The 27,270-nt window shown below is 35.0% G+C and overlaps 1 protein-coding gene across 6 annotated transcripts; it reads left to right on the forward strand.

Moving 5' to 3' along the window:
* Positions 1-1,396: 1,396 nt before the first annotated feature.
* LOC106064250 (uncharacterized) lies at positions 1,397-27,270 on the forward strand. Of its 6 annotated transcripts, XM_056032395.1 has the most exons (7): positions 10,496-10,615; positions 12,789-12,866; positions 19,332-19,849; positions 20,282-21,061; positions 22,140-22,325; positions 25,662-25,904; positions 26,369-27,270. In XM_056032395.1, the coding sequence occupies exons 3-7, from the start codon at positions 19,441-19,443 to the stop codon at positions 26,509-26,511; spliced, it is 1,761 nt and encodes a 586-aa protein (XP_055888370.1). In that variant the 5' UTR covers positions 10,496-10,615; positions 12,789-12,866; positions 19,332-19,440; the 3' UTR covers positions 26,512-27,270. The 6 variants fall into 6 exon arrangements, with proteins under 6 accessions (XP_055888372.1, XP_055888374.1, XP_055888369.1 ...); XM_056032397.1 differs by lacking the exons at positions 10,496-10,615; positions 12,789-12,866 and adding an exon at positions 1,397-1,528; XM_056032399.1 differs by lacking the exons at positions 10,496-10,615; positions 12,789-12,866 and adding an exon at positions 9,315-9,454.

The raw sequence follows: 27,270 nt of genomic DNA on the forward strand, positions 1-27,270 counted from the left end.
TTATTTACAGTTAGTCACTATGTTTTTAAGCTCACACGGTTATGTTTTAATTTCTGTTTGAAATATAATTTATTTCTAATCTATATGTCACAGTAAATTGTAAGCAATAACTTGGAAAAAAATAGAAGAAATAATTTTGATAATTATGAAGGCTTCACCTGCTTCGTTAGGATATTTCAAATGAGCTAAGGCGTACCATGATATTACAGTCTACGGAGGCACAACGGATGACTTTCGCATTATGGTGACTCAATAAAATCTGTGCAGCTAATCCTCCCCCTGGATTTATTTTCTCTCCTCCAATCTTTCTCCCCCCCCCCCCCCCTTAAAAATCTGGAATTCACTAGAGCAGAGTCGACTCTGGAACATTTTGAATATAAATTGAAAAGCATCACTTCAATACTAGCTTACAGCTTTAACCACCGTCATCTTTAAGCGGCAGAGAATTTTGCGATTTAAATTTTCTAGAAAAACACTGTAATATAAATCTTGTTCATCGGTGCCAAATAAATCGATAATCCATTGTATGTGCTTTAGTGTAAACGACTGATACTGAAAAAAAGTATATAAATAATATAAACCAAATTCTTACACGCCCCTTCAGAACACAATCTACGTTTCGTAATGAAAATCATGCACCAACAGTTTGTTGACATCCTGTACAGGAACATGGCTTTGTGATTAAAGTGCGTAACTTTTTGTTCCATTATGACACTGTCTTGCAGAAAGGATGGCACGCTTTACGGGTACGCTAATACCACTTGACCACTTTCCAGAGAGATTGACGTTTGATCTCAAGACGTGAGGAGTGCAGTAACTAAGGCACTTCGGTCACAATATAAAGACTTCTGCTAGTCCCTCACATCTATCGTCACAGTTTGGAGCATTTATTACATCAATTGTTTTTCCGACTCAAAGGGAACAAAGGATGTCTGCCTACTCATTTTTCCAATATGAACTAATATTATTACGTAAATAAATAATATTAAATATTTTTTTTAAATCAGGCTGCCCGGTTCTCAATGTCTTAAAGCAAAATATAAATAAATAATAATTCTTTCATTAATTTTTTTTTTCAAGTATTTTATTTAAAAAATAATTTCGGAAATTCCCCTCCCCCCCAAAAAAAAAATAATTAAAAATAACTATACGGTATAAACATGTTCTTATTTCAATTGACATGGACTTGACTTTGGAAACGTGATCGCCTCTTTGTTACTCACAGTCACAGGCTCTTTGTCACTGTCATGAGTGTCAATTTTTTTTTCTATATATAATTATATTTCTATTTATAGGTGCACCTGGTCATGACAAAATGTTTATTTTTAACATCTAATAGTCAGGTCTTTTATTGTCACCCGTTTAGTATCAAGCTACACACACACACACTAACGACTCCTTGAACTTTTCCATTTTATTATTTAGCTTTAACTAAGCGCAAATGTTTAATTTCATTTCATACTTTATGACAATGTCGCTAGAAGTATAACATCCCATTGGTGACTGTATGTAGACTATGTCAGTTTATGTGAGTATGTCTATATATAATTATGATCGTCTGTAAGCTTTACATTCTTAACAAAGGAAACAAATGTTAAAGTATTAGGCCTAATCACATTTCTACAACATAAAATATCGCAGTAGTATTTACTATTTGCGACTCGGTTTGAAATAGTTAATTTTATGTTTGCGAGAACTAAATATCGTAAAATTGTAGGCTACTTGTACAAGTTATAAAGTGTACAATTTGATAGAACTGTACTGTAGAAGTCTGGATTCTTATAAGTTACAGAATTTCCTTTGTTAATTATGCAAACTTCTATCCATTTTTTTTCTCATTAATCTCAATATCAAGATTTGTCATGCGGCTGAATCACAAGTGTTTCAATGTAAATAAACACCAGCTGATGATCGTGAAGTCAAGGTACTATTTTCGCCTGACCACACGTAGGATATATCCATTGACGTATAGTAACTTTTATAATTACAAGCCGACCCGCGTCGTAGCATATACCCCCCCTCCCCACCTCTTTTTTTTCTGAGCCTCGCTCTATGTCACCCTGAAAGTTACGTGCGGCAACTCTAGTCCGACTTGCAGAAATAAATGAGTTATCTTTCCATGACGTTTCGTTGGTGTAAAGCATGGTTGGGCCATAAAGAGAATGATCTATTTTCTATCCTTTGAGATTTTCTAATTCTTTAATACAGTAAAACAAAAAGTTAAGATTCCGACCATAGCTAATGCCCAGGCATTCATCTAATTTCCACGAGATGATCCATAGCCACTTCTCGACTGAAGGAGGCTATATTATGCCAGCATAAACTTCTCTTCTAAAACGTATAAGTTGGGTGTTATAATATATGCTCTCGAGTATTATTCTCGCCGCTTCTGAGATTTTGTAAATATTATATGCGGTGTTGTATGATTATGAGTCTTATTTTCGCCGATTTGGTCTTCAAATAGTGCGCTAGCAGTTGAGCGGGAGTCCCAGGATATGAAACTCATTTAAGCTTTCTGTCTTCAAAGTTAACTTGCTGAAGTGTTTTCTTACTAATTTACTTAATTACTTGCACTTACATCCTCCCGCGCCATTCGGCGCATAGTGCGGCATGACGACAAGTTCTTACCACAAAAGATCCGCACCGCCACCAGCGTCCTCTTCCCAGCTAGTGCCTACAGATTTCAGATATTCTAAGAAGATGCGACGTCATGCTAGACTGGTACGGCCTACTTCCGTGTCTCTCTCCTCCTTGCGGCTTCGGTATTATGGCTGGACTTTTGGTAAAATTGTTTTGTCTTGTCTGAGAATCTAAATCCGCGAATCTCATACGATGTTCTGTCTCGTATATTTGGATGCAGAGAAAATTTATTATAAAATCCTTTGTTGTAATGTTATAAAAACATCTTTTTAACCCTCTTTCTAGATTCCACAAAATGCTTTGATTTTATTTTGATACAAGAGCATCAGTTCATTATCAAATACAATACAATGCATTTGACCAGCTCTAACAGACATACTACTAAGTACTGAAGGTTTAGGTTCATTAAAAAAGTGAAACTGTTCAATATGAGGACAGGTATTAAAAGTAAAGATTGTCATTGGAAGCGATACTGTAATGCGTCTCATAGTTTTAATTTTTTAGCAGCGATTTTTAACCCATTGGAAGCGCTCCGAGCTGAAAGACTAATATATGGATGTAAGGTTGTCTTTTAATTGTGTACTGTATTCTGAGATTGATGTTTGAGAATTGATCAGTTAAAACCAACATTATTATCACTGTCTAAACATTTAAATTGAAACAAATAATATTTCAACTTCAGAGCCCCATCCTTATTTTCTTTTCTCGAAATGAATTTCACTTCTAATTCTTTAAATCTATTTAACGTCATTTGCCTGACCAAAAAATAAAATAAAGATAGAATACAATAAGAAGTCCTGTGTTAAGAATATGATCTTATGACAGTTAAGAAAATAGTCATTGAATGTGTACATCATATAACTCGACTTTCTTTTACACTTAATATCACCCCGCCCAGCCCTCTTTCTTTTTAAAATGTTTTAACTGAGCTCTTAATATTACGACATGTGCCAGCAAAAGTACACGCTTGCAGTTTTCAGTGTAGGAAGTCCATAGGCTCATGGGTTCCGCAGGAAGAGCGTTTTGTGCATTGCCAAACTTTATTGCTGGGCTATGGGGAGCGGAGATTTGAGGAGGTCAATGTAAAATGACCTCACGTTATAGACTGCGGCCTGATAGCTAGAAAACACTTGAATATCTGCCCGTTCCACTTGCTGTTGACGGTCGTTGACTTATAACACCACACTGCTGGTAGACAACTAAACAGCTGTAGGCATATTTTTTTTTAACTTATAGAATTTGAAATACATTTCTTAATTGCCATAAGATCATACTCTTAACACAGGACGTCTTATTATATTGTAATTTTTTTTAACTTTTTATTATTTGTTTGGTCAGGCAAATGACGTTAAATAGATTTAAATGAATCTATAAGATTACTATTTTTTTTTAAAATTATGTCTAAATTATAATGGATATTAAAAACATTTTTTTTTGTAAACATTTATTTGTGTGTAAATATAGTACTTAGTATAACAGAACTTACATAACTTTAAAATACAAATATAAAAATATAAATTTTTGACAAAAAATCTACAACCATTTGAATAAATGTGCTAAAAATATGGAAAACTGGCGTCTCTTCTAATAAAGAGCCACAAGTGTTTGAGTGTTTAATAGTTAATAGTTGTAAAAGTGGTGTATTTTTATGAAAAAACTGCTTGCATAAGTGATTTATAAAATAGATTTTTCGCTTTCAGAAAAGAAAAAAGTAGCCGTTGCATCAGAACTTTGAATGGTCTAAAATATTATAATGTCAAATTTTCAATATCTGTTCTAGTTTACGAGATCTAAATGGGACGGACGGACAGACATTTCACATAGAACTAGTAACGTCTTTTCCCCTTTCGGGGGCCGGTAAAAAACAACAGAAATCGTGTTACAATTATATGTCTTTAAGTTTCTTGCCTTTCTCGTTTCATTAATCTTCCTAGAACTCACTATAGTAGACTACAGCGCTCTCCCCAATGGGCTATGAGGGGCACTAATGAATTTGCATTTTTTAGATAGGGGTGCGGCTCTGGTCAAAGTTTCAGAATCACTGGCTTAAGGTTTAATGATTATTCGTGTAAATTTTCAATATCGCACTCTGACCATGGAAAATGTAAAATCTTGAAAAGCTTTGAAGCTTCTGCCCGCAGGTACTGCTGAAGCTGCAGCGTTTCAGTTTCATTGAATTCGACAAATTTAGTGCGGATTTTGCCTTGAAAATTTAAATGGCAAAACATGATGAGCTTCTCATATTTTAAACGTGAATGTATCTCTGTCTCATCCATTTATTTAGACGTATTCTGATGCACGTATGTGAATGATTAATGTGATGATTGTTTTGAACTATTTTATCTATTTAGATCTATTTCTCAAAGCACAACGGAAAGAAAATAATTTTAAATATTTTTGTGAACTTGAATTTATTTGTTTTATACATTATTAAAGTTCAAATGGATATGTCAGCTTAATTGTTTTTTTTTTAAATTAGGATCTCATATTTGGTGTAATGTAGTGATGAATATTAGACAAATGTGATAACTTGTTAAGCTGGAACTTATTATGTTTTTATAAGTGTTCCCTCCTTCTGTTTGGATCTTATTGTCTCTCTCTCTCTCTCTTTGTCCCCCCCTCTCTCTCTCTTTGTCCCCCCCTCTCTCTCTCTTTGTCCCCCCTCTCTCTCTCTTTGCCCCCCCCCCCTCTCTGTCTCTCTCTCTGTCTTTCAGTCCCTCTCTCTTTGTCTTTCAGTCTCTCTCTCTCTCTTTGTCTTTCAGTCTCTCTCTCTCTCTTTGTCTTTCAGTCTCTCTCTCTCTCTCTCTCTCTCTCTTTGTCTTTCAGTCTCTCTCTCTCTCTCTTTGTCTTTCAGTCTCTCTCTCTCTCTCTTTGTCTTTCAGTCTTTCAGTCTCTCTCTCTCTCTCTTTCTCTCTCTCTTTGTCTTTCAGTCTCTCTCTCTCTCTCTTTGTCTTTCAGTCTCTCTCTCTCTCTCTCTTTGTCTTTCAGTCTCTCTCTCTCTCTCTCTCTCTCTCTCTCTTTGTCTTTCAGTCTCTCTCTCTCTCTCTCTCTCTCTCTCTTTGTCTTTCAGTCTTTCTCTCTCTCCTTCATTCTACATGTTTTCCACAGAGACACACACACACACAAGCACACTCATGTACACAACACGTTCTATAATGGCCATGACTCATTAGCCACGTCAGAACTGGGTGACAACAGGTTGAACATGTACACATGTGACATTGAATCAATTACATGCAAATTTTCAGCTTAATCTGTTAGTTTTTACCAGACAGACAGACAGACAGTCAGTGTGAGTTGATATAAGCTTTATAACAACAACGAAGAAAGAACAGTAAAGACGTGTATTATGTTCTTAAAATTAAATTCAAAGATAGATAAAAAACAACAACAACAACAACAACAGAGCAATGTTATATGTGGTTCTAAATTAGATTGGTTTTAAAAAGTTATCAAAATTACGAGTCGGTACATAGCTCTTTACAAAGCTTATATTAGCTCACTGTGGCACTGTCTGTCTGGTAAAGTATTTGTACACGTTATTTCTCCAACTTTCCATTCTGGGATTAACTTCTAAATATGCACACTTATTTATCAATAAAACAATTAACGTCTCTAATTAATAAGATAAGATTTAAAACATTGCGATTATTATTATTATTATTATTTATCATTGATCCTTAATACTACATTAAATTTGTTATAGAGCACTAGAGAAAATACATTATTTTTATAATTATTTTTTTTTATCATTTGGTCAAACCATGGCCATAACGTCTCACGTAAGAAAAAATGTGGTCCAGTTTGCCCTATTTGGATGATATGCTCCGTTTTTTACATTTCTGACCATGACAATTATTTAAAAATTAATAAAAATTAGATTGGTAACGGAAATTTTCATAAAACAATGTCTCTCGCGTACTTTCCTTCCTCATTGTTTGAAAACGAAAGTAGGTCTCGATCTAAATCTTTCTCGGCACTTAGGCAATCAGAGCAGGTCCGAAAAATGGGGGGGGGGGGGGGGGAATGATATCTCTACATCTTTTTGTCCCATAGTTTACATCCGACCTGACATTGTGACCCCCGGCGCTATTCTGGTCCAACATTTAACTCTTTCTCTCCTAATTGACGACAACATCGTTGACATGAACTCATTAAATGAAACAAATGTTTGATTTGATAAAACTTGACTTTGTCCTAACTATAAAGAGCCTGAATTCCTCTTGCATTCGATACCAAATGAAACATTTTATGATTACAAATGAAATCGTTATTGAAGCGTAATAAAAAAAAAGGGGGAGTGAAACACTACTGAGCAGAATGAAGAATTCCATTGGAACGTAGACAATAATTACGGAGAGAAAGAGTTAAAAATGAAGCCGTAAAGGCTTGGATCCATGGATCTCGTTGATTTTATTATTATTTAATCTAAGTATTTTCTGGGTTTATAAACCTAATGATACTTCGCACAGATAGCAGACAAGAGAGAAGCAGACGTCAACAATTTCTTATTTTGCGCATGCGCACAGAATTCACATACCCTCGAAAACGCTAGATTCATTATTGTCGGAAACATCCTTACCTGACTTTACTATACTGTAATATCAATATATATATTATCTTTTTGTATAGTGATGATTCTCTTGCTTGGTGCGAGTAATATATATATATATTGAATATATTACTTTGAATAATAACTCAGTACTTTAAAACAATATTACTTTACAGTGTATTAACTTATTCACAGTATCTAATGACAACGATAAGTCAACTCCTATTTACAACTGATATTTCATTTTCCGTTCAAGGCATCAATGGCCACTTTAAAATGATGGAATAAAAGTAATACGTAATTGATTTATTAAATACTGTATGACTGCTTAAAGGAGAGACTGGCTATATGGACATCCGGGCAAATGTCTGGTAGGCCGGTACCCTATTGGGCCGGTAGGACCTTCGAAAGGGCCGCAAGGATTTTACTAAGGCTCGTAATAAATTATAAAATATTTATAATATTCTCGTATAAAATAAGCCATATGTGCACCGTGATTTCAGATAAAGATCTTTTAAAGACAGTGTTATACTAATGCAACATATGTTCGAATTAATGTAATAACCTACATCCGTATACTGTGTTACTAGAAGGCTTCATAATTTTCTTCACGCTAAGCGATTAACAAGCAACCTAAGATTATATTTCTTATAGAGATTTGGAATGTTTGTTAGTGTGAATCTATAAAGAGACCAAACCAAGGCGCACAGGCTATAGATGGAGTGTCCAGTCGCATACGAATTGTTATTGGTTTGGTTGAGTTGAAACATGATCACAAGATGGCCCCACTACGATGTCCTTCACAATTATTTTTTTTTTTAATTATTACGATCTACTTAAGTAATCCATTTCACAAAAACTATATTATGCTGACACCTAGGTGAGACCTAGCCTAGGGGTGAATGAAGATGCAGACTTTAATCCAAATTAAAAAAAAAAGATTTGCTAAAATGTAATACAATCTTGACAGTATTTGTTTAATTGAAAGTTTAAAACTTACAATAAAAAGTATATTCCTCCTTTCAGACCTTGCTATCTATAGGGCAAATGATGTTAAGGTCATCTGTTTCTTTAACCAACGGTTTGCTAGCATTATTGTCATGTAGACAGTAAAACGACCAACCGCCTTTACTTTTCCCAACTAAAGTTAGGGTTGGGTGGACTCAGGGGCGCCCTAAAAAAATCACGTAATTTCAAAATCTACGTTGTCACCGAGATTCGAACCCAGGATCCTTGGTTCAGAAGCCAAGCGCTTAACCACTCAATCACCACGCCACCACAATAATTTTACTTTTACATTTAATTGAAACTTAAATTGCTTTATTATCATGACCTACATACATAGGAGCTCCTTTATATTATTTACTCGAATTATAATAATAATAATAGTAATAATAAGGCTTGTCTTCGAGTCCGAAAATTAATGAAGAATGCACTATTTCCGTGGCTACGCAGCCCCACCTGCGACCAACATAGTTTGCCACACTAGCGCAGGCATAACCATTGTCCGCCGGCGGTCAATTTAGAATATTTAGATTTTGTTTTCGCCGTCCACAGATGACCTTAACACCATCTGCCCGATACATCACAAGGACTGAAAGGGGACTGGGACTTTCTAAAGTTATTTTAATACTAAAAATAATTATTAACTCTTTCTCTCCGTAATTATTTTCCTCATTCCGATAGTAATTTTCATTTTACTCATTTGTATTTCACTATCCTGTTCTGATTAAACTTAAATAACTTTTTGATTGTTATTAGAAAATGTTATACTTTGTATGATCTTTTTACACAATAAAAAATTAAAGTTTATAAGTGAAAAAAATCTATTTCGTTTAATAGGGTCAAATCAACGATGACATCGTGGATTAGGTTTGGGTTAAGGTATAAGATAAGTAAAGCGAAAGTGAAATATCTAAATGTCTCTTGCCCCTTTATAAAGTATTTAAGACTTAAATAGTAACTGAATAAATTAACCAATAGACTCATTAGGACTCGTTGGCTATGACGCAATAATTATTAATATTTTAATATGTCATTGGTAATATTATGATAGCAACGTTCCATGGCCCAATAATATATTCAGATCAATAGGTGCTTTCTGCTGTGCATTAGAGTGAGTTCACTTAGATCAGAACTAAATTACTTTTAATTCAAACTCAAAAGCCTGATTCCTAAAGGATTGTGATATAACGGACTGTATTTGATGAATTCATCTTGAAATTAGTATTAAAGTATGTCTGGGATTGAAAAAAAACTAAGGTATTGTGATATTGTTGTTGATATTTTTGAAAAGTGAATGAAACAGTATAATCTGAGAAGAATTAAAACAAAAGATTGTCCATATTGAATTAAACGCCACTATTTCCAATGAATGTGTTATGTAGATGTCGAAAGAATCTAGTTAGAATTGTGCTGAAACAACCTGTTAAACATTTTTATATTTTATTTTTTTATATCCAAGCTTCATAAAGTAAAGTAAAGTAAAGTTCCCCTTTCAGACCTTGTGGTCTATAGGGCAGATGATGTAATGTAAAGGTCATCTGTTTTCTGTGGCCTACGGTTAACGAGGGTGTCATGTGTGGCCAGCACAACGACCAACCGCCTTTACTTTTCCCTAACTAATGTCAGGTACCCATTAGAGCTGGGTGGTCTCAGAGACGCCCGAAGATCCCGAAATTAAAAATCCCAGTCTTCACATCAGGATTCGGTCCCCGGTTCGGAAGTCAAGCGATTTACCGCTCAGCCACCGCGCCTCCTAGCTTCAAACTAAAATGAAGCTTCATATATATTATATAAGCTTCATACTAAAATAATATTTAAAAAATGGCAAAACTAAAATTAAACGAAGACTTTTTTTTTTTGGTTAGTCCAAGTTTAAAAGTTGTGTTTGTGTTTTCAAACTGTTTGTCGCTTGAAGATCATCACGAGTTGCTTGGAGTTAACCAACAAGATCCAACAAGAACATATTTCTCATTGACACACTCGGTGGATATTGTTTTGTAGCTGTCACTCTATAGGTGCTGAAGATTTTCATCACAGGGTCTTGAAATAGTTCTCTATCTCTATCTCTTCTATACAAATTACTCAATCCATAAAGGCTGTCACGTGATACGTTTTTTTTTTCCATTGTTTTGTCAATATTATCACGTGGCTAAATGTGGTTTGTTTACGTTTGTTGAATGAGGTCAAGTCTAACAAAAAAAAAAAAAAAGACGAGGGGTTTTCTGACCCAGTTATAAAACTAGCGCACACAAATGTGATGTTCCACCAGCGCCTGTTCTACCATCTCTCTCTCTCTCTCTCTCTCTTGACCTCGACCTCGAGTCTTTCTTTTTTTAAGTCCATATGTTTGGCTTTGTTAGTTTATTTAAAAAATGTATACTGACTAGTGGGTGATATTTTCGTACATATGCTCTCACGGTAAGTATTTTGTTATGACGGATGTTAGATATCTACGTGTCTCTATCTTACGTGAAATATATTTAACAGAAATACTGCAGCTTTAAATTTGTCAATTATTGTTAAACTTATGCACATCAAATAATTCTTCTAGTTGACTTAATATACTTTTGGATGTACAATGTACAATTCTTTGTTGTTGTTGGTTTATTATTTGATATATATCATGGGCTGTCACACATTCTTACTACGTGCTAAGAGAGAATTTAATTATAATTTTTTTTAGTTCACGTAATGAAAAAATTAAACAAGAAAAATGAATGTTAAAAATGTATAGAGTTTTTTTTAAATGTAATCAAAAATCATTTCTTACATCATTCAAAGGAGTCTTTTTGTATTTCCATAAAGCTTTTCTTTTTTCTACTTCACCCCCCCCCCCTGCTGCAGAAGTTATTGGTTTGTGTCGTCTAGTTTGAAGAAAATCAAGCGTGGACAGTGGGGCCCTTGGGGTGTTTGTTTGGACAGCTCCTAAAACTGAGATGGTGGCACATGTAGTGTAATTTTGACTGCCTTTGTAGAACTTTTGCTTTGTGGCAAGACAAAAAATTGTTGAATTGTTGTGAAGTTATCAAGAATAAGAATCATTTAGACGCATATAATATTTTTTAGAGTAACTTTTTTATTATATTTTTTTAAAATGTTTTCTCATTTTGCAACATTTCATATCTGTTGATGCAAATAATCGTTGAGTTGAGTTGCAGCTCCAGCTGGTCCAATGGAAACAATGTAGGCGTATTACTTTTTCAATACAGAGTTTAAACAAAACATGAACTTTTTTTCAACAAAATTGAACTTCACTTTTTATGACAATATATACACATCTTTCAACTTCAATGATGTACATATCTGTTGAAACACAATGCAATAACAAGAAGATCTTGAACAAATCGAACAACATACAACTCACTTTAAAAACTACAACTAACACATTTCTTTATGATTTTAAAAAGTCTTTTTCCCTGACTCAGTTTCATCAGCACTTTACACTTATATATAACCCATGGGCGTAGCCAGGATTTTTTTTCGGGGGGGGGGGGTTTAGGGGGGGATTTGTTCTCCCCCCCGCGAAAAAAAATATTCGTATGTATGTATGTGTGTGTACATAATCTTTATTACATTCTGACCCTTCATTCTTTCGGAACACGTTTATTGTGCCATAGAAAAGGTTCTTCCTGTTGTTAGTGGAAAAATTGTTGACTCCCAGCCATTGCTTGCAAGGGGGTCTGGGGGAGCGCTAGGAGCTCCCCCCAGCGCGGGGCAGAGCCCCGCCGCTAAGAGCACTATTTCTGGTATTGAATGCCAACAAAATATATATTCTGAGGTATCTACAGTGCATTTTCCTGCTATTAAAAAGTCTTATATCAAAAACCTAGTGTGCTATTCTTACTGATTTAGACCCTCCCGCACCGTTCGGCGCATTAGCCGTCAAGCTGTTTCCACAAAAATCTGTCACTTGTAATATCTGAAGCCTCTTCCCACCTGCTCCGAGGACCTCCATGAATGTGTGGCGCCAAGTTGTACTAGGATGTCATCGCAACTCTTATTATGCGTAATTCATTTTGTCGGAGAACATGTCCCGCAAACCTCATACGACGCTTTGTCACAATTTTACTAAGGGGTCGACTCACACTTCGGCATAGGATTTCCTTGATTTACACCCGATCTCTATAACTGACTTCTAAAATATTTCTTGCCATCTTTGTTGAGACACATTTAGTATTTTTCAATTTCGGCAGATCACTATTCACTGCACTTTATTAATGGTAGAAATGTGTAACCTCTCTTGAATACGCTCTTGGAATTAGGTGACTGTAGTTTGCTTTAGATTTTATATCAAAAAGGGAAGTTTTATCGTCAAAATCATCTGTTGGGGGTTTTAAACTAAAAAATCTCAGGACTTTGTTTTTTTTTTTATTATTCAAAACCTAATGTAACTACGATCATGGAATTTGGTAACTGTAGTTTGCTTTAGAATAATATTGAAGATAGAGGTTTTCCACCTCAAAACGCTCTGTAGGGGAATTTTAAACTCAAAACCATCTGGAGGAGAGGAGTTTAAACTCAAAACCCCCCATTGGCTTGGCTACACTCAAATAATTTTAGTGTGTAATTTGCTTTTTTTTATATTGAATAGGTATTTTTTTAGCATCAAACCCTTCTGAAGGAAGATTTAAACTCACAACCCCTTTTGGCAACGCTCATAGCATTTTGAGTACGTAATTTGCTTTTTTTACATTTTAGATGCATTTTTTTAGCTTTAAATCCCGCTGGCGGGGGATTTAAACTCAAAACCCCCTTTGGCTACGCTCATAGATTTTAGAGTGTGTAAATTGCTTTTTTTTTATTGAAGATGTATTTTTTAGCTTCAAACTCCACTGGAGGAGAGTTTAAACTTAAAACTGAGTCAAAACCCATTTAGCTACGCTCATAACATTTTGAGTGCATAATTTGCTTTTTTTTTTCATATTGAAGAAGGGGTTTATCGTAAATTTTGGAGGGGGTTTTAAAATCAAAATCTTCCTTAACTGTGCTATTGGAATTTGGGGATAGTCGTTTGCATTTTTTTTTGTTTTGTTTTTTAGAAGAGGGGGATTTAACTGCAGAAACACCTGGTAGGGGTTTTAAACTCAAAACCCCCTGTTAGGGGGTTTTAAAATGAAAACCCCATTGGCTTCGCTGGGGCAAGTGATAGTTTAGTATTAAAATCTCACCGAAAATAAACAAAATCATAGCAAAAATTCAGTCACTAAAGTCCGTCTCCCCCCCCCCCCGGGGGGATTTCATTTCGGGGGGGGGGTTGAACCCATGATATAACCTCATCCTCGATTGTCTTACAAGTGGATACATTAAAATCTATTCAGCGACCACGATAATCACACTGACTTCGTAGCAATATCACATCATTAAGAGGCCAAGCAAAATACAATTTTTAAATTACACTATCTCAAGGTCATATGATTAATTACAATAAAAGTTTAAGATTCGTGTGTCAATACTTAGGATCTGTTTATTTAGAATTGCCTCGGAATCACAACTTTGAAAGGATAATTTTTTGAGTTTGTGGATAGATTGACAAATCCCGTGAATATTTATGATAGTACACTTGGGTCGTCCGGCTACGTACGGCTCATAGGAAGGCAAGCTCTATCAACAGAGATGAGTCATAGCCTCCAACAAATAAAGCAGACTTTAGTAACTAATGTAAAATAGTATTTTTTAACAAAATTTAACTCCCTACAAGTACAATAAGAATTCTTTTTAGTCTCACGCTCTGAAGAAGTCGTCTGACGACACTGTCATCTTTCTTGCATCATTCAAACTCAATCGTTAACTTCTTCCCACCGTCACCATGGAAACACACACACACACACACTCCATAACAGGACGTCAGGCTGATCGATTTCTTTGCCTAGTTTTAAAAAGACGACTCCTGCTTTCCTTTGTTCGACATGCAACATCGTGACATGCATCTCCCATGCCTGTGATAACGCCGCCTAAATAGGTCAGTTGTTCTCTCTGTGCACGTTAAGTATGCCCAGTGTTAATGTTCACTTATTACCCATATCCCTTACACTAACTGTGCCCCGCGCAATCCAATTCGCATGGGACCACGGAATTATTAAGGCCGGCCCGTCATAGAACCACTATAGTTCGTCTCTTAGCGCTAACAAGATGAAAGCATGGGCATTAGCTATGGCCGCACAATGTCACCCACACGGCACACATTTTAGATGATCAGTGATGTCATTGCTACGAATCATGTATTATTAAGGAAAGTGTGATTTTTTTTTTTAAATTGTTATTATCGCTTCTTTTAAAAAATATTATTAGTGTAGGGAAATGATAAAATACAATAATGATTATTATAAAACAGTTGTTAAGTCATAATCCTAAATTTTTAGTACTTAAATTATATTCTCAAATTTTTTAAACTAAAACCAAAGATCAAAATGTGTTTAGAATATTTATTTTTGTAAACATAGAAAACAAACTAACAAAACCCCAGATATATTCTTCTACTGAAACTAACAAAAAAAAAGAGGGGGGGGGGAGGGGCGTGTTTTTATTAAAAGAATAAACTTTCAATAATGCTCTCCGCCTCAACCACACCAATGACGATTAAATATTGATTGCGCAATAAAGGTTTTGTCGGTAATAATCAGTATTTCAGGTAAACCTATTTAAGGAAATTTCCAATTTTAACTCCGTATTAGAAAGAGACAGAAAATATTGATTTTTAAAAAATTAGATCAAGTTTACCCTCAGAAATCTATTACTATATAATTGTAAAGATTATTTCTATGTGAGTGCTAGATGTGAAGATGTCTTGATGATACTATGAGCCCCCATAAAATCTGTTAGGCCTTAAGATTTATTTAATTAATAATTATTAAATTGTCTAGGTATTAAAAATGTAAATTGGATTGCAATGTGTGTGTATATAATAATTAATTTATAATTTCTTATTACTTAATGAATATAACAGTCCCAAGGTTCAGCCTAACAAACACATCATACACACCCAGTTGTACATACATTAATAAATGATGTGTATGATGATTTATAATTAAACTACAAATTTAATCCAATGAGATTTATACAATGAAATGACAAATGGTAATGATAAATGAATACAAGTACATATAGCACAATGTGAGAAATTACTAAATCATAATATAGTTTCATTAACAAATGAATTATTATTTCAAATAAAATAACTACCTTGTAATATGGGGGTCCTGAACAATATTTTATTTCAAGACAAAGACTCCGTAATAGGTTCAGTTCACTTCATATACAAATGTTCATGATAACACAACTATCTTCTAGTGAAGACGAATGTTCATGATAACACAACTATCTTCTAGCCAAGACAAATGTTCATGATAACACAACTATCTTCTAGCCAAGACAAATGTTCACCAACGATGAAGCTAACCAAAGTTCAGAGTAGCACCAAAACATCACAACATCAAAATGTAACATCAAGACTGAATATAGAAACCTGGAATCTGGAACTTAACATCCAGAACCTGTAACTTGAAAACCTTAAACAGGGGTCAAATAGTCCTTCAAGAATATATACCAAGGCCAACGCTAAGGCTGTCCAGTAACATACGCACTTGGATGGTTCAGGAACTCAAAAGATGCAGCTTGCTCTACTGTCGAGCGATATGGCGGGAATGCACCACACGACCAAGAAGAAAAATTTGACGTCATATGAATAATTACGACAAAGCGACAAGGAGAGAGAAAAAAAGTGCACAAATTAAAATAGCACAAATGACGTCATCACCTATTGATGAAAGCGGCCCTATTAGATTGTGTACATTTTTATTACAAAGCTAACTGTGACAGACTATTTCTGATATTATAATTAAGTGAAGATTTCTATTTTAAACAATGACTAAACACTCAAACAATATCGTTGTGCCTGATCTTCAAATGTAAACTATTACTTTAAACAATAAAGATCCTTCAACGATAAATACAAAGCTGTAATACTGGAACTAGGAATCATGTTAATGAAATATACACACTGTACAATACAATTAAACAAGCTAACTTTCTCTGTTCAAGCTTTCAACTACAACTGACTTTCTCCGTTCGTTCAAAAAAGTTTTAATAATCAACCTCGCTCCTTTGACAACTTGCCTGCTTCTGTTCAAAGAAACCATGTTTGTTCCAGGAACTCGTCGACAATTAACCATGACCCAGATTTGGAGATGGGTTCAGAAAACTAAAAAAAAAATAAAAAATGCAACTGCTGCATTATGCTACGTAATAATAATTTACGAAAGGGTCACACCAAAGAACTTATTTTTAAACAAATGGACAACACTTGGATGTAATTGTGCATTTTCCAAATGACAAGCCAGTGCAATCAATAACAAAATGACATTTTAAAAAGTTGAGCTGTGTAGTTCACAACATTGTTTCGTGTGAACATTTCCTCACACATTGCCAATACACATTTCCAATACACATTTCCGATACACATTTCCGATACACATTTCCTCACACATTTCCAATACACATTTTCAATACACATTTCCTCACATATTTCCAATACACACTTCCAATACACATTTCCTCACACATTTCCAATACACATTTCCTCACACATTTCCAATACACATTTCCAATACACATTTCCAATACACATTTCCAATACACATTTCCAATACACATTTCCTCACACATTTCCAATACACATTTCCAATACACATTTCCAATACACATTTCCTCACACATTTCCAATACACATTTCCAATACACATTTCCAATATACATTTCCTCACACATTTGCTCACACATTTCCTCACACATTTCCAATACACATTTCCAATACACATTTCCGATACACATTTCCTCACACATTTCCTCACAAATTTCCAATACACATTTCCAATACACATTTCCAATACACATTTCCAATACACATTTCCTCACACATTTCCAATACACATTTCCAATACACATTTCCAATACACATTTCCGATACACATTTCCAATACACATTTCCTCACACATTTCCAATACACATTTTCAATACACATTTCCTCACATATTTCCAATACACACTTCCAATACACATTTCCTCACACATTTCCAATACACATTTCCTCACACATTTCCAATACACATTTCCAATACACATTTCCAATACACATTTCCAATACACATTTCCAATACACATTTCCAATACACATTTCCTCACACATTTCCAATACACATTTCCAATACACATTTCCGATACACATTTCCGATACACATTTCCTCACAAATTTCAAATACACATTTCCAATACACATTTCCAATACACATTTCCAATACACATTTCCTCACACATTTCCAATACACATTTCCAATACACTATCCAATACACATTTCCAATACACATTTCCAATACACATTTCCGATACACATTTCCTCACACATTTCCTCACACATTTCCAATACACATTTCCAATACACATTTCCTCACACATTTCCGATACTCATTTCCGATACATATTTCCTCACACATTTCCAATACACATTTCCTCTTACGTTGATCTCTTCTTTCTTCCCGTGTGTACCCTGCTCAAAATACTTCATCTTTCTATTGTATCAACCTGGTATGAATAAATCGTACCAAATAGACACTACTAGTATGATCTGATTCTGACAATAACTACTTTAGTTCTAGACTAAGTTCAATTATCCACTTATAGGTCATCTGATACCATTACGTTATAAGTATCAATGATATGGCGTTTTTTGTTTTTTTTTGGGGGGGGGGGGGGGGTTGAGTAATAAGACTGAAGTACAAGAGCGAATGATTTTTAAAGCCGCTGACGTAATTAAAGTTTTTTTTTTGCTTTGCGCTATTTGTACTGCAATAATATATGAAGCTTATGAGTTTTTGTATCCACTATCATCATGCTGATTTGCAAACACTACCATTTTAAATTTAAAGAAATCTGCAGGTTTGTCTTTTTATTCATTATGATTTGGTACAAGATGTCCTTCAGTTTAGCAGGATTTAAACTTTTGTTCGATAGCACTTTGAAACCTATCACACACTGTGGCTTTTGCCTTTCTACGGTAGAACTCCGTATTGTATATATTCACGAGCATATTGACGTCATTTTGACTTACGTGTCGCAGCCTTTCTTAAGGCATCAAGTCTCAGTTCATTGCCACTAGTTCCATTACACTCTTACTCTTCTTCAGACGTCTGCTTACGCTTCAAACATTTATCCATAATCTAAAGGTTAGATGGGTGTGAGAGTAACTATTCAACAAACACTAATTACCATTGTACTCTTTAAGGATTTAACACAAAAAGTGCACATTTAATAGCCAGAGTGAAGTAGGATAATGTCGCGGAGTCTCAGGGTCGTCATATGGAAACCGAAACTTGGCCTTCTTGTTTGAATGGCGTGAGAAAGTAGAGAAACTGAAAGAACGACATTGATTAGTTTGTAAAAAAAAAAAAAAAAAATTAACTCTATTTGATATTCATGCGCAAAATAAATTTCTATCACAGAACTGTTATTAATCATTGGTGTTTTGCCAAGCTGCGTCAACAATAGTCCTAGAGTAGTTCGTAATAGATATATTACACTGGCTTTGAACTAAGAAGATATTATTATTGTATTAATGTTTTATTCTCTGTAGACCCGAGGGCTCCGCGAACCTCAGTATGAGAACCACTGTTTTATAACATCAACTGTCTTATACGTCTAATCTAGAAAAAATCTCGGTAATCAATGTATTTAATTGTAAATAATATGATTAAAATAAACAGACTTGAAATTATTTCGATCTCGGATTTTTCTGAATGGAAACCAACAGGAAATGACTTTATTTTATAGATTTGTGTCAATATATACTTTTGTGATTGAAAAAAAGCTACGTACATGACAATATATATATATATATATTTGTATATATATATATATATATATAGGTCTGTGATTTGATTATTATCAGATAAGAATTTGTTTCCATTTTACAGTCTAGGTATAATATATGTATAAGTCTATGGTATGGATTTAAATACATAATGTACAAGAAACTAGAACAACAATTTCCTAAAAAAAAAAACACAGATAAATAATACTACTGCATTACATATTGCATTGAATATAAGATAAATATAATATTTTCTATTTTTATATTATTTCAGGTGACTTTGGCAATACTAGAGGAATATCATAATTTTGGAGCTTAATTCTTTGTCCGAGTCTTTTAAATATACTTATTGTGAACAGAAGAGATTTACATTCTTTAAGACTATGAATCGCGTGGCGTCATTTCGCGAAGCTCCTGCAGGCTACAGCCAGCAGCTTTCATTTCTAAGGTTATCGGAAGCTGGCTTCTGCTACACAGGTGAAAGCTCACTTGTCCAATGTCAAGGTTGCGGAAAGAAAATTTCGATGAAGGACATGGTCAACGAAGGGGAGACAACAAGCCCAAATGACGTCAAGTTCCATAACTCTGTGTGTAACTTTGCGGATAAAGATGAGGTTAAAATGGAGATATGTGACAACTTAAACTTGTATAAAGGCGAGTCAAAGTCATTATTCAATCCCCTCGTTTCTCGGACTAGTTTATGCAATGGATTCTCACATTCTAACGAGAAACATTATACAGAGTTATCTTGCTCTCAGATATCAACTATTTCAGACGAAATCTATCTCTACGGTAAGTTTCTTTTGAAAAGACAAAAAATGACTCCATCTTTAGTACAATATCGTTAATTAGTTTTTAACCATAATTTATTTAAAATGCTAAACTTTTCTAGCATGGGTGGTTACATGGTGAAGAGTAAACCCCGTCTCCTTCTCCTAATATCATTTCAATATCGGTAAGATAGATAATAGATAATATTTTTTTATCAAATAACCACTTAACACATAGAATTTTATACTAAAACAAAGTACGTATTATTTTAATTACTAATTGAAAGTAAAGTAAAAATAAAGCTAACCGTTTCAAATCTTGCGATTTATATAAGAGAATATTAGGTTTATCTTTTATGATTGAGGTTAACGAGGTCTATTTAGACTATTAGAAGTGGCAAAATTTTGGCCAAAATTAAATAATTTCCTAGGAATTGATGTTTTATTTTCACAGATGATTCCAATGATGTTGATTATGAGATAGCGACACTTAATCAACAAACAGAACAAAATGACATGGAATGCAGTAAAAATCCTGGCCACTTTGGTTATTTTCCAGTGAGCAATTTCAAAATGGATCATCTGCCAGGACTTTCCAGAAATCTTTATGTGCTTAAATTTTTACAGTTGCTTGCTCTGATGACTGTGAAAATAAATGTCAAAATGTGTAACACGTCTGGTTGTTATCATCAATCTGGAACTGGTTTTGTTTTACTAGAGACTCGTGAATATCCAACAAATAAGAATGTAGCTTTATCTGCATGTAACGGAACCAACATCTCTTGTGGAATGTGTAGAGATAACTCCACTTCTGACACCGACAATGAAGTATACATAATTACAAGCAGACGTTTGGTGACTTGCAGTCCAGACCCTGGCAATATTACAGTTGACTTCTGCTGTGATGAACTTTTGAGTGGTCAATCAATAACAATTGAAGTAGCCTCGATTCATCCCATGACCAACAACAACGAGTCCATACTAGTGTGCCGTCCAAAGGATGTAGCCTTTGTCCAGAAAATACATCACATCAGAAGTCAAATTCTAGAACTTGTTGGAAATATTCCAGACTACGTAAAAGATTTCCTGAGTAAAAAAGTTTTTCTGATACACCATCCTCACGGCAAAGACAAAGTCTTAAGTCATGGTGACTTTGTACAAGTCAATTACACACTTGTAGCAGACGACAAGACCAGGACCTTGACACTGCATAAAATGTCAAGAACTGAATCAGGTATATTAAAAATAGAAAAAATAGAAATGTCTATGGTTGATACATTTAGAAAAATTAAAACGTCACAAATATTTCCAATCTATACATAATTGTATACAATATTTTTGAACCACTTCATTATAAATCTTTTTTTTTTTTAAATTGTTACAAACAAACAAAGGCAGGTAATTTGTCATACGAACTGACGGAATACTTGAATTTTCTTATAAAAAAAGACAATTGAAACTCATGGCCTTGACATTTCAAGATTGTCAACATCCTTGTTTATCATTGTCTTGATCTACTTGAAAATGTATCATTAGCATCAATAGCGTTACAACCATGGCGCAAAGGGTCCATCGCTACCAGGTCCATAGCCAAAAGTGCCCTTGCTAGAAAATTGTTGCCAAAACTTTATGTTTTAGTTAGTGTTTTTATACCCATTTCGGCGTCCCAAACACACCGGCTCCTGGGGCGGTTACCTCACCCACCCGCCCATCGGTGAGCCAATGCTTTGTAGTGGCGCGCTTTAGGTGACTTCGAGTGAACGCACGATCATGACATTAATCCAAAACGAGACTGTAGATTAGATATAAATAAACAGACAGTTGAGGCCTGAGGCTAGGCTTTCATTAGGGTAACATCGGTTCTTATTGTGACTGAGACTAGACTGTTCCCGTTCAAAATGCAATTCTTACAAGCACCTGTTGATTGACTTTAGTTTGTTGTGATATGATCTGAACGCCGATAGTAATTATACTATGTGTACATCAACACGCAGCCTATCTTCTGATCAGTACACATCCTAAGGCTAGACATCAGAGGCCCAGGGCCCGCTTAATACTCTAATGATGGTCACGTAGTCTGCCATTTAGATAGTCTTTACTGTTATATGGAGTTCGAACCTTGCCCGACTCTGTCCTTTGCAGGAGGGCTATGACGCAATAATGATCATTTGATCGAAAAATTTAATTGAATAGGAATAAAAGAAAAAAAAAAACGACCAAATTTTGAGATATGATATTAAAGTACTTGACTTTCATCTTCTAGCTTAATGTTTTACGTTGCATTAACACAAGAAAAAACTTTTGTTTGACAGTTAATGCAGAAGATTTGAAAAATTCAAGGAAGATTTTAATGTACACAGCAGACACTTGTCTGGGCAGCACTGGGGCGCCTGTCATCACATTCACTCAAAGGTCACCTAGCGGTCACTTTAATCTGGACATCTGGATGCACGTTGGTCAGCACAAGACACACGGTCTAGGATGTTCAGCAATGAAAGGTTTGCAGTTTAGTTCCAAAATTCCATCAGGTGTTATCTAAATGAATGTGTTTCTAATTTTTGTTACTGGTCGTTGACTTGTAGCACCAAACTGCTGGTAGACAACTAAACCGTTCTAGGTGTAATGTATCTTAACTAATATTACTTCAACTAACTTGAATTTGTGAACAAACAAAATAAATCTTGTCTTCGAGTTCGAAGATCAATGAGGAATACATAATTTTGGCATATTTTGTCACATCCAGGGCAAGCATGACCATTGTCCGCCGGTGAAACAAACTAAATAACACTTTATTTCTAATATAAACAAATCAAGTTAATGTAAAATCAAAGAAGTTTATTTTTGAATATCTCACTCACTGCTATAACACAACCTTTCAGTCTCAAGTCCAACGTTCCGAGGTCGACTCCCCTAACTTAGACCAAGTGACGACAATGCCACCTAGGTTGCATCATTCACAACCATTAGCTAACCTCAACCCACCGTCACCATAGAAACACACACTCCCTCCACAACATTTCTAACCTTTAACTTTTGTTACAATTCCTCCTATTTGCTTTCAAACTCTTCTTGGATTCAAGGCGGTAACGGATTGGAAGCTGAACGAGTATATCGACAACGACTCTAATGATATTCTAAGAAATTTGAAATTTATGAATATCTTTATGAAAACAACGTAATCACAATGACTTAATTTTCAGTAAAACGTATGGTTAAACCGTTATATCTTTTTTTTATTTACAACAGGACCTCATTCGAAATTACAGCTACTCACATAGTTATGCTTTTTTTTTATATTCAATTAGGAAAACGTCAATCCTACGCGCTATTAATAAAAACGGCATTATGCATTAGCCGTAATTGTGTAATCAGGTGAAAGAAGCTTCTCGCGCCTCAAAATAATGAAGAATTACTTGATGTCAACAATTCTCAAAGATAGATTGAAACATTTGGTAATTCTTGCTATTGAGCGGGATCTATGTGGGAAACAGAATTATTATGATATACTGTATGACTTTGCTACACGCAAGGCTCGTAAAGTAATTCTGTACGTAGTAAAGAATGAATAAAATACATAGACGAATTTATTTTCTAATACAAACTCTTAAATTTGACTTATCGTCCGCTTCCCTTACCTAACTTGGCCCCGCGAAATCCGTTTCGAATAGGGCCCCACAATGCTTAAGTTCGGCCCTGCTATTTAGTGTTTGTAAAATGTTTTACATGTTTCGGATGTTCCTTCAGAGTTGACGATAGTTTACTTCCTAGTCCAAACCTCCCGCATGGGATGGGAGCGGGCAGGGTTTGACAGTCCAGCGCGCAGCCATCCGTAGCGAGCTGTGAAAACGTGTTCTCCCCCCCCCCCCCCCCCCGCTTTTTTTTTTTTTTCGTGGGGTGACTATCCGCAGAAATAAGAGAGTGATCTTCCCATTTACTTCTCGTCTGACCTGATTAGGGAAGAAGAGAATTATATGTAAAGATGAGAAGTACATAGAATGAGACGGTGTAGACATCAATTGGCTACACAAAGGAGGAATCGTATTGAAAAACAAAAGCTTCATTGTAGTCACACACATCACGTTGTTGTTATATAAAACAAATCATATATATCATAAGGTGATCCAGAAAATTGATGCAAACATCATTTTATATAAGCGACCTAGTTCTCATATGACTCACCTCCGTTGCAAACAACGTTAATGGTTGGTACAAAGACATCTCTGTCAATGGTTTAGGATTATCAACCGCAAATATTCAAAGGGAATAACTCTGACTCAAACACATTCCACATTGTGTACAACAGACGCTCCTTGTGTTATAATTATTGGCCATTCACTTACATGGGAAAATACAGCTAGCCCTTGAGAGTGTTTTTTTTAATAAATAATTCTAACTGTAGTGAAGCATTGTGCTGCTGTTGTTGATTTGTGTGTGTGTGTGTGTGTGTGTGTGTGTTTTAACCATAAATTAGAAGGACTAAACCAGGAGGTGAGAAACACGTCATTGTATTATTGATACATATAGCTAATAGCTATGTCGTTAATTCCGACGATCGAGGTGAAGAATGAGTGCATTGTTTACATGAACACTATTACGACCTGCATATTTTTCCGCACCTTATGCTGACCAAGCCGTTGTCCATCGGCCACCTATTTCAGCTTTCGTGCCGTTTTCTGCGTCAGCCTTCAATAAGGGCCTTTATTCGGTACCCGAGGCCACAAGAAAAAAAAAAAGACGGTATTATTTATAATATCAAAATTAAACAAACTTTTGAGTTATTTTGTATTTTAAAAATACTCTAATATTATGAAGGTTTTATAACACCCACTTTGTTTTATTTAATCTTTTGATTCGTAATGTAAAAAGCATTCACTTTGACAAGGTCGCTATAAAGATACATGACCTTGGGATACACATTTGTACTACTCGGTGACCTTGAAACGCCTGACTGAAAGTGCGATCAGCTGAGAATTTTGATGACACTTGAAGCCAAAAGAAAATCCGCTGCCGAGGACAGACGAAGAAAATCTAAATCGAACACCGTCGGAAAATGATTATGTCTGCGCTGGCTGTGGCAAATTATGTAGGCTGCAGCTGGGGCTGCGTAGCCAAGGAAAATTCTGCATTCCTCATTCGGACTCGAAGACAAGCCTTATTATAATAAAGATAGAATAAGAAAAGTTAAAAAAAAACACTATTCTTATTTCTTTAATATTATCTCAAATTAAGGTCACTTGTTACCTAGATGTACAAGGAAGCCTAATTTATTGAGCGCTGGTCGTGTGTGTGTGTGTGTTTATATATTGGTACATTTAGAACCTGTGAATGTGAATGTTATTCGTGTTTGCGTCTACATTGTTATAGTTATAGTAGTAATGATGAGATAAACGACTGTAGTCAAACTTAATTTCTATTTGTTTGGACCAATCAAATTATCTTATTTTATCATTCGTATTATGCAGTTTGATAATTTAGATAACCTGTCTTTTATCTGCAATGATCTGCACATTGATTTTCAGATTCTTATTGTCTTATAAAAAGGTATTTAGGGGCCATTTCAGTTGTTCTGAACTTCTGTTATTGGTCAGACTATCAACCAGTCAGGCGAGTTCGCTGACTTCTTTTATACTACTTGTGTAACAAATGTACATTTGCACACTAGCACGTCAGTGCAACACCGCTTGTGTTTACGTAATAAATGGAGTTTCTAATATGTCTTCCCTCTTAAACACTAGTTTGTTTTTTGCGTAACACAAATATTCTACACGGTGTCAGAAGTCATGCATGGCAAGACATTAATTTTTCGTATTTGAAATTTTATAACTCCTTTTCAGCTTTGGAAAAATGGGATCTGGATTCGGTAAAAAATTGTGCAAGTCAAGATACATCAAAGAATGCTACAGATGAAACAGCATCATGTAATGAGCACGCAAGAGATTCACTTGGCCAGAGCCCTGTAGCTCCTTCTTATCTAGCGTTTGTTACCAGGGAGAAACGTTTAGAAACCTTTTCAAACTGGTCTCATCAACATATTCATCAACCTGAATATCTCGCCAGCATTGGATTCTTCTACGCAGGTTCGGTTTCTTAATTAATATTAGTCGAATTTATATCGTTCTAATATAATTCATAATTCTGCTAAAAAATAAAACCGTTGATTGATTCCTGTTAACCATTTTCTTGTTCTTGTTTACATTTTTATAAAAACCTCTTTGATAAAGCTGTAACTTATACTATAGACTTTCTCAGTGATAAAAATTGGTTTAAAAAGTACCCCGTGCCTTGCCTTTTTCTTCTTGTTTTAATTAAAATATCCAACTTGTTTAAGGTAGTACACTGCTTTCGGCTCACATGTCAAATATTTTGTCATGGATATACAAGACAGAAGCTAAAAAAATAAATGAAAAATACAATAAATTAGGTTTAAGCAGGTTTTTTCTTAAGGCAATACATTTACACACACACACACACACACAATGCTATTATTCTTAAGTAATCACTTGAAGTAAAACGTGTATATTTGGCTTTGTTTTGTCCGCAGGATACTCTGACTGTGTCCGATGTTTCCAGTGTGGTCTGGGACTTCGCTCATGGAAACCAGGAGACAACGTCCTCGAGGAGCACAAGAGACTCAGAGGGTCATGCACGTTTCTGCAGAAGTTGTTGGACAATGTGACCAGGTGATAGACATCGCAGAAAGAGAAGGCACGCCGCATTGAAAGGCAGCGAAATTCTCTAATACGATTTGAAAAATAATCCATCGCAGTAGGCTGACACACGCCCGTTATATTTTGATCAGCTGACGGCTTTGAAGAAAGACTGAAGAGTGGAAGAAATGATTGATACCTGCAATCCAGTGAGAATGTGTCACCAGATATCACAGGAATGATAGAAAGTATAAAGTAAAGAATAGGAAACACTGACCGTGGTGTTGTGTTTAGATACCCAGGAAGTGTTATGCTCCTCAAGTTTATTTAAACACTTGTATCAAAAACAGTGGAATTGCATTGTGGTCATGTGATAAAGCGCTTGGCTTTCGGCACGCCATAAGTTCAAACCCCTATAAACTTTAAATTTTGAGCAGTAATTTTAAAAATGACTCAGAAACCTGAAAACTCTAATAGGTATCTGACATTATTGGGAGAAAGCCAAGGTGGTTAGATGTTGTGCTAGCCACATGAAATCACAGTTACTTTTGGTCATAGAAGAGTAAATTTAAATCCTTTACTTAAAGAGCTACTAGATTTGTTAAGAGAACATTTAATTAAAAAAATAGAACAAATAATAAGGTGATATAATGCAATACAAAATTAAATTATCTTCCAATCTTAAAGTTCACTTGAAGCTCTTTAAAACTGAATTTAATATTTTAATTAGTAATGGAGTCTTTTAACTATTTGCATGTCATTTTTATGGAAAATTAAAGTGTGCTCTTTCAAAACA

The sequence above is a fragment of the Biomphalaria glabrata genome, chromosome 6 (assembly GCF_947242115.1).
Source record: "Biomphalaria glabrata chromosome 6, xgBioGlab47.1, whole genome shotgun sequence".
Taxonomy (NCBI): domain Eukaryota; kingdom Metazoa; phylum Mollusca; class Gastropoda; family Planorbidae; genus Biomphalaria; species Biomphalaria glabrata.